Consider the following 9,178-nt stretch of genomic DNA (forward strand, 5'->3'; position numbering starts at 1 on the left):
TTTGGTATTATCATTTTAACTTTTACAATTTTTGTAAGAAGAATACGAATTTTATTTTATTTATTGACATTTATTTTAAATATTATATACATGTATTACTTTTGGCTGGATTAGATTTGGTTTCTTCTGATTTTTTTTACAGGAGGGCTGAAAATATAAAAAAAAAACTTTTCAAATCTGCCAAAATTAGCGGCGTTTCTTGGATAAGCGCCGCTAAAGAACCCCGCCTATAGTGGCGTTTTCTGTCCAAGCGCCGCAAAAAACTCCAATCTATAGTGGCATTTTTTCAATAAGCTCCGCGAAAGACGCCAATCTATAGTGGCGTTTCCTGTATAAGCGTCGCTAAAGAGCCATCTCTCTCGTGGCATTTCTTTATAAGCGCCGCTATAGACCCGTGCTATCGTGGCATTTTTTGTATAAGTTCCGGGAAAGCCGCTATCTATAGTGGCATTTTCTGTACAAACACCGGGAAAGATCCCTATCTATAGTGGCATTTTTTGTATAAGCGCCGCTAGAGAACCCGATCTATAGTGGCGTTTTTTGTATAAGCGCCGAGAAAGACTCCCACCTATAGTGGCGTTTTTGTGTAAGCGCCGCTAAAGACAGTAGTCTATAGTGGCGCGGTAAAAGAAATGCCGTAAAAGGTCTTCATCTTTCGCAGCGTTTATTAGAAAAAGCGCCGCTAAAGTTAGCGACTCAGGCAGTAGCGGCATTTTTTGCTGCGCTTATCGAGGCACCGGTAAAAGTATTTGCGGCGCTAAAAAATGCCGCGAAAAGCCTGTTTTGGTGTAGTGAATAATACTTATATGTGGATACAAATTAAAAGGAATGATAATAAAATTATCAATTTGTTACAATTTAGTACAATTGAAACACATGTTAAAGTAAACCAGAAGTTTACTAATACAAATGCATTTACTACTTGGCGTGACTAGTTAGATCATCCTGAATCATATATGATGTGAAAATTAATTTAAAGAATTTTCATTTGTTGTTTGTTTTCAATAAAAATTGGTACTTAAAAACTCACAAGCTAAAGTTGAGATTTAATGTCTTGCATTTATGAAATGAATATGGGCCCATTCATCCACCATGTGGATGGTTTTGATATTATATGATTTTGGTAGATGCATCTATAAATTAATCACATGCGTTATCAACTCACAACCTGTCATTTGCGAGATTGCTTGTTTAAATGATTAATTTCAGATTATGCAACTAAAACAATTCATCTTGCTAATGTTGGTGAGTTTACATCCCAAGTTTTCAATGATTATTGCATGTCAATTGGGATAAAAGTTGAACATCCTGTAGCTCATGTTTACACACAAAATGATTTAGCTGAATTGTTTATCAAATGCCTCCAACTAATAGCTAAATAATTACTTATGAGAACAAAACTTTCTATTTTAGCATGAGATTGTATTGATTTACATGTTGTACGCATCAAGCCAATAAATTATAAATACCCCCCACTACAATTGAGTTTTGGTTAAGAACCAAATATTTCCCATCTTATAATTTTTGGATGTGCGATATATGTTCTAACTGCTCCACCACAACGCACAAAGATGGATCATCATAAGAGATTGGGAATCTATATTTATATGAGTCTCCTTGTAATATTTTTGAGCTATTAATTCAATATTTGGTTTTGACATGAGTTGTCAGTTTTCCCAACATTAGGGGGAGAGAATAAAAGGTTGGATTAATAAAGTATTTGAAATGAATTATCAATGTCTAAGATCCTTGTACAAAGCAATGTGAACCAGAAGTTCAATAGATGATTCATTTTACAAATCAACTGCCAGATTCATTAAATCTCATATACCAGCTAAAAATGCTCCAATACGAAGTGATGTCCTAATAGGGCAAACTGTTAGTGTAAAAGAAAGTAATCTATGCTTGAAGCATGGAAGATCGGTCGGTTTCAAAGATACAAATCCTCGTAAAAGTAAAGGAGCAAACATTCAAGATGGTCATATAGTGGAGATGGGGGTTCCAGAAGAAACTCAAGACATAACTAATAAGTAGAACTCCAAAAGAGATTCAAATACTTGAAACTAAATTTTAAAATAATGAAAATAAGAGATCTTGATAAGTTATGTCAATTCGAGAAACTGTGGAACCGAATAATAAAAGTGGTCGACAATGATTTTGCATCCAATATTATTATTGAAATAATGAAATAAAAGAAAGATCTTGAATAAATCTATTGAGAAATATAGATATGAAATAAATTGATTAAAATACAAATACGCAACTCAAGTACAACTAAATTCGTGGAATTTTTGGACCAGTAGTTCAAATATCTAAAGATATAAAGCCAGTGAGGGTGAAAATGAAATAGTTTTGCAAAAAACGAAATAAAAATATGAAGTTTTTCGCTAAGTATTGGTATTGATTATGAAAATATATAATATTATTTTATGGTGGATGCAATAACCTTTAGACATATTATTTTGACAATTCATAAAAGATTTAACTTGCGTATAATGGTGGTTGTTACAACCTTTATAAATCACTATATAGTAAAGTTTATATTAAAATTCATAAAGGATTTAGAATGCTAGAAGCATATTAAAATTCTCGGGAAATTATTCGTTTATATGAATTGAAATAATTGAACATATGTGGCAAATTTGACTTAGTCAATAGTAGTTGAAAGAGGATTATAAAATGATCCAAAATACCTATTTGTATTTGTATAGAAGGATCATGATTAAAGTTTGCTATGATTATTGTTGAAACTCCTAAAGAGACCAAAATATGTTTCCCCAAAATTTTCCCCCATTCATGATTTAAAAAAAATGGTGATATAAATGCTTAGCAATACATTCAAATAGTCATTTGAAAAACTAGTATTCAAGATTGAATACGTAGAATATGAGGAAGTATGTTATGTTTTCATGAGGGGGAGTAAATACATGTTGTACTCTTTTTTCCTTAACCGAGGTTTTGTCCCGTTGGGTTTTCCTGGTAAGGTTTTTAATGAGGCAGCATATTATGCATATTATAGATTGTGTACTCTTTTTCCTTCATTAAGTTTTTATCCCACAAGGTTTTTCCAAATAAGGTTTTAACGAGACATATTATCTACCAATGGACATCCAAGGGGGAGTGTTATAAATATCGTATTAAGTGGATGTCCATCATTATCAAGATAAAGTTTTGGTGTACTTTAAATTCTAATAGTTATTAGAATTAGATCTCTACTTCTTCTATATTTCTTATTCCTATAAATAGAGACTCTAATGAAGTATTGTAATCATCCCTTTTGGTCAATAAAGTATATTCTCTATTGTTTTCATATTTTCTTTGTTCTTTATTCTGTCCACCTCTCTTTATTTTATATCAATAAAGTACATAATTATTAATATAGATGTAATACCCAATTTTGCCCCGGGCCCATTAAAACCAAATCAAAAAATAAAAGTCCAATGTAACAGTCCATTTACAAATTTCAGTCGGCCCAAATTATACCAGGCCGAAAATACATAAGCCCAAATTACAAAACCCAAACCCCAGACCTAAGCTAAAAACAGTGGCCCAATTACAATGTGGCCCAAATGCCCAAAACAATTTCAGAAAACCCTAGGGTTTTTAGAGTAAAACTTCAGCAGTTGCAGCCAAGCCCCCCGTACGAGCCAAATCTCCATGCGCGAGCCTTCTCCAAACTTGTACCTGCATGGAAAGAAAGGCAACAAACAGTATAGGCAACAAAATGGCAAGAAAATCAAAAAAAGATTGCAAATCAAGCATAGATTTCTCTTTATTTTCTTATTTCATTATGGCTATAAAAAGCCATTGAAAATACTGTAAAAAAAGAGATTCAGAAATCAATAAAAGAACGAGTATTTCACAACAAAAAAAGAACAGAGAATCCAATATTGAGAGAACAGAAATCAATCCAAAAGGTTTATATTTACAGTTTTTTTATTTATTTTCGTTTCACTTTAGTCTACTGTTATTATTCTTTTTTATTTGCATACAAATAAAACAAACAAGAAAAAGTTGTAAAAATGACCTTTATTCAAGCCCAAATCGCCGTAGACGGTCGAGGAAGTCACCTCCAAGGATAGACGACCGGAAACTGAAAGGTTTCTTGAGATTTGGGGCCTTTTCGTCAATATTTTGAAGATTTCGGGGCTAGATTTGGGTTTAGAGGCTCTAAGAGGACCGGGTTAAGGTTTTAAATTTTTTTCGACCATCGCATGCGGCGGCACCGGCGCCCTGAGCTGTGGCCGGACTAGAGGCTGGGAGAGAGTTTTTTGGAGGGTTGAGGTGTTTTTTTGTGTAAAAAGTTTAAAATGATTTTTTTTGGGAATTTTGGGGTTTTTATAGGGTACCAAAACGGTACCGTTTTGGGGTGGTCTTAGATGCCCAAAACGGCGCCATTTCATTCTGACCCGCACGCGACCTGACCCGCTCCAGGGAGGATCCGCGTGTATTTTTACACAGAGGGGCTAATTGCAGCTTTAGCCCTTCCGCTTTTTAATGTTTTTTAATTAAATATTTCTTTTTTTTAAATCTTACCCCACAATTTATCACATTTTCAATTTAGTCCCTCTCTGAACGGTGTCGTTTTGGGGTAAAAGGGAAAATTCCCCTTTCAGTCGCCCACATTATGCGCATGTTCAAAATGGTCCCCTTTTTATTTTATTTTTTATTTTGCCCCAAATCTTTGTCTTTGAATTCAAATTAGTTTTTTTTATTATGTTATTTTATTAACTAACTTAGTTTTTTTATTTACTCCTCACTATTATATTATTATATTATACTATTATTTTTGTATTATTATTATATTTCAATTTTATTAATTTATTTAAGTTTAAATATCTTTTAATCTTATTATTATTATTATTGTTATTATTATTGTTATTGTTATTAGTTTTTTTTGTTATTATCATTTTTACTTACTATTTAAATATTAGATATATGTATCTTATTATATTATTATTATATAATTGTTTATATTATTATTTTTTACTTCAAATTTTACTATATATATACATATATACATATTTAATATTTATATACATATACGCTTACATTTTTATATATATTATAATTTATATACATATATGTATTTGCATGCATACTTTAAATTTTTATATACATACATACTTACGTGTATCCTCTTTTATTTTCATAAATATATATACACATATTTATACATATTTTTTATATTTTAAAATTTATTTCTTTTTATGTATTTTCGGTATTTTACAATTCATATACATATATATATATATATCCACACGTATGTCTTTTATATTTCATAATTTCAATGTACATATTTATACGCATACTTTATATTCTTTATATATTTTTTTAAAAATTTTGTTTATTTTCTTTACTTTTTTATTTACGTTTTCATTTATGTTCTAAGACAATGTCTTATTTTTATTTGCTCATCTAGTTGTCTTGTATGTCATTGATTTGTTTTTCTTTATTTGTCTTAATTCTGTTATTATTGTTCGTATTATCTTTATACCATCGTCGTATTCATTATTGTCAATACAACATTTATTCGCACATCTAATGTAACATTACATCGTTTTTACTCGAATTCATGAAAATAGAAAACTTCAAAAATAAAGGCAATACTCGTATTTAGGATCTTCGAGAGAATTGAACCCTAACGTATTGGGTTCCAATTTCTTTCATTGAATTTAAATAGTCGAGAATGCTCTTTAATTTAAACATGAATAAAAAGCTCATTATCGGGAATTCAATACGTTGTGTCCTAACGCATTGGATATGACACGTTCTTTCGAGATGAGGATTTTCCTAAAAATAATAAAGGTAATATTCAATGTTTGGAATTTTGAGAAATTGTGCCCTAAAGTATTGGGCTGCGATTTCCTCATCTGATTTAAACAATTGAATATCCTTTTAAATTTTATTGCACGAGTTTTTTTGGACAAGCTCATTTTTAGGAAGTAAAATATCATGCATTAACTCATTTGGTGTGACAATTTCTCTTTTCGAAATGAGAGGGTTTTAACGAGTAACTTGTTTTATATAAGTTTTTTTAAAAATAAAATAAAATAGAGGATTGTATTTTTAAATTTCTTAAAAGTTTTCAATTTTTGACATTAAAACATTAACTAATCTACTATGTATCAATTTTTGGGCGTTACGAGGGTGCTAATTGTTCCTCGTACGTAACCAACTCCCAAACTCGTTTTTCTGAATTTCGTGGACCAAAATCGTTGTTTTAATAAAATCAAATCGTTTATTAAAAACAACTGCTTTTCAAGGTGATCCGATCACACCTTATCAAAAAGGATTAGTGACGACTCCCACATTCGTTTTTATTTTTCAAAATCCGAGTCGACCTCGTTTTTATCAAAAAATAATTTCGACAATAGAAATAAATTTTTAATAGTGATTTCAACTTACACTCATCCTGGTACAATCCAAACTCGGTATAAAGAATTTCAATGCACCTATTTCCATTTCAAAGTTTGTACAATTATCAGTTATTTAATATTGTTTGATGATGTGATGCATTCAACATTAGTTGGAACTCAACTTTGTTCAATTTGTGTAAACCCCTTTTTTCCCATTAATTTATCTTTCAATTTCTTAAATTATTACCAAACAATCACCAAAGCTACACCTGACCTCCAACATTCTCCATTCATATGTGACCAGTTTCAATTATATATAATCATAAAAAATATATTCTAATGAACCCTTCCTATTTGACCATATTATAATATAGGCATCATGATTTATTTAACTCTTCAACTTTAACAAAAAAATTATTTTAACTCTTCATTTAATTTTTTTTATTTTTTTAGACCTTAAATTTATGTTGTTTGTCAAGTCACTTCAAAATGGATAAAAAAAGTTAGTATTTGTTAACTTTACTGACTTGACATACACATAGATTACCATGTGTATGCTACTTCAACAATTAATTAATTTTTTAAAAATATTTACTTGTTAACATGGTACGTATATGTTATGTCAAAAAAAATTCTATCCATTAAAAAGTAATTTGATAAATAATACAAATTTAATGACTAAAAGAAATAAAATATTGTTAGAGGGAAAAATAATTTACTTATAATATATAATCTATCTAGGCCGCCATTTACGTATGCCCAAAGCAAAAGACAACACGTTGAGAAATTGGCAACATGTTTGATCAACTACCCTGCATCAAACGGTCCATCCCTTTACAAAAAGTAGAGTCAAAGCAAATGCAAACTCCTTATAATATATACAAACCACCCAAAGTTTACAGGCAAAAATACTTAGGAATTTCATCCACAGTTGCTTCAATTAGCTTTGAGGAGATAACCATGGCTAGTGTGAAACCTTGGAGCCTTGTTTTGGTTGTTTTTTGTATTATGAGTTTGAGCTATTTCGTTAATGGTGCTGGTAGTAATGAAGGTTTGGGAGCTTCTTTCATCTTTGGCGATTCTTTGGTGGATGCTGGTAATAATAACTATTTGCAAACTTTGTCCAGAGCAAATATTCCCCCAAATGGGATTGATTTTAAAGCCTCGGGTGGCCAACCTACTGGCCGCTACACCAATGGTAGAACCATTGGCGACATTGTTGGTAAGCTTTTTCTCCTCGACTGCATTTAGAAGAGTGTTTTTGGACGTGAAATATCTAAAGTTGGTCCTTTTGTTTATAATGAACAGGAGAAGAATTGGGAGTACCAAGTTATGCAGTCCCATATCTTGCTCCAAATTCTACAGGGAAAGCTATATTATATGGTGTAAATTATGCATCAGGAGGAGGGGGGATTATGAATGCTACTGGAAGAATATTTGTTAGTTTTTTTATATTCTGTCCCTGTATTTTTAAATTTAGCCTTTTCCAACAAATGTTTAGTTTAATTAATGTGTGTTTTGCAGGTTAATAGGCTAGGATTGGATATCCAAATCGACTACTTCAACAATACAAGAAAACAGTTTGACAAATTATTGGGTCTATCCAAGGCCAAAGATTATATTTCTAAGAGATCCATCTTCTCAATTACAATTGGAGCCAATGATTTTCTCAATAATTACCTTCTCCCTGTTCTTTCTGTTGGGGCAAGGATTTCCGAAAGCCCCGATGCTTTCATCGACGACATGATCAATCACTTAAGGAACCAATTAACGGTATTAAACTCCTGGTTTTTCTGTATTTTACACTTATATTTGAGTCCGTGTTAACTAGCGATTTTGTTAATGTTAATGGTGGCAGAGACTATACCAGCTTGATGCACGGAAGTTCGTGATCGGGAACGTCGGTCCGATCGGTTGCATACCCTATCAGAAAACCCTTAATCAATTGAATGAAAATGAATGTGTTGATTTGGCAAATAAGCTAGCAATGCAATACAACAGGCGGTTAAAGGAATTGCTGAGTGAACTGAATGGAAAGCTCCAAGGAGCCATATTTGTTCATGCCAATGTGTATGACCTAGTGATGGAGCTCATAACAAATTATACAAAATACGGTATTAACATGGATAAACACCTCGGTATTTAGAAATAGGAATCAAAACATCGATAACACGTTGTTTGTTGAATGTAGGTTTCACAACAGCAAGCAAGGCTTGTTGTGGAAATGGAGGCCAATTTGCAGGGATAATTCCATGCGGACCAACATCAAGCTTGTGTAAGGATAGAGAGAAGCATGTGTTCTGGGATCCTTACCATCCAAGTGAAGCTGCCAATGTTATAATAGCTAGGCAACTTCTGAGCGGAAGTACCAAGTATATTTCACCAGTGAATCTTAAACAGCTTCGTAATCTCTAGCCCTGCTTAATATTTCAATTTTCACACATCTTTAATCAAATTTATTGTTAATTGTTTCCATTCCAAGAAGACGAGTTTCTTCCATAGCTTTAAACTTTTCTGTATTCTTCCTTGAACATTTCAATTGTTAAGGCAAACAAACAAGTAGCTGGCTTCAATTTGATTATTGTGGTCACTTAAATATTGATTGCAAAATATTACAGCTATGACCTGTCTTCACTCCAATTTTTCAACATTTATATACCTACCAAAGCTCTTTAAAACTTTCTTAAACAGGTTAGAAGTCGGTCTTCCCAAGATTTTCCATTCTAAGCATCTTATCTTCCTCCTTTTCGCTTGGAGGTTTTTTTTTTTAAATAATAAATATTAGGGGTGTTTGAAAATTTTAATATAAACTTTAACAA

At 31.7% G+C, this 9,178-nt stretch overlaps 1 protein-coding gene across 1 annotated transcript; it reads left to right on the top strand.

The window, feature by feature from the left end:
- The first annotated feature begins 7,256 nt into the window (after positions 1-7,256).
- On the top strand, positions 7,257-8,937 carry LOC107939585 (GDSL esterase/lipase At2g23540). Its single transcript, XM_016872925.2, has 5 exons — positions 7,257-7,581; positions 7,668-7,798; positions 7,884-8,132; positions 8,218-8,473; positions 8,551-8,937. The coding sequence occupies exons 1-5, from the start codon at positions 7,320-7,322 to the stop codon at positions 8,772-8,774; spliced, it is 1,122 nt and encodes a 373-aa protein (XP_016728414.2). The 5' UTR covers positions 7,257-7,319; the 3' UTR covers positions 8,775-8,937.
- The last annotated feature ends 241 nt before the right edge of the window (positions 8,938-9,178 follow it).

The sequence above is a fragment of the Gossypium hirsutum genome, chromosome D12 (assembly GCF_007990345.1).
Source record: "Gossypium hirsutum isolate 1008001.06 chromosome D12, Gossypium_hirsutum_v2.1, whole genome shotgun sequence".
NCBI lineage: Eukaryota > Viridiplantae > Streptophyta > Magnoliopsida > Malvales > Malvaceae > Gossypium > Gossypium hirsutum.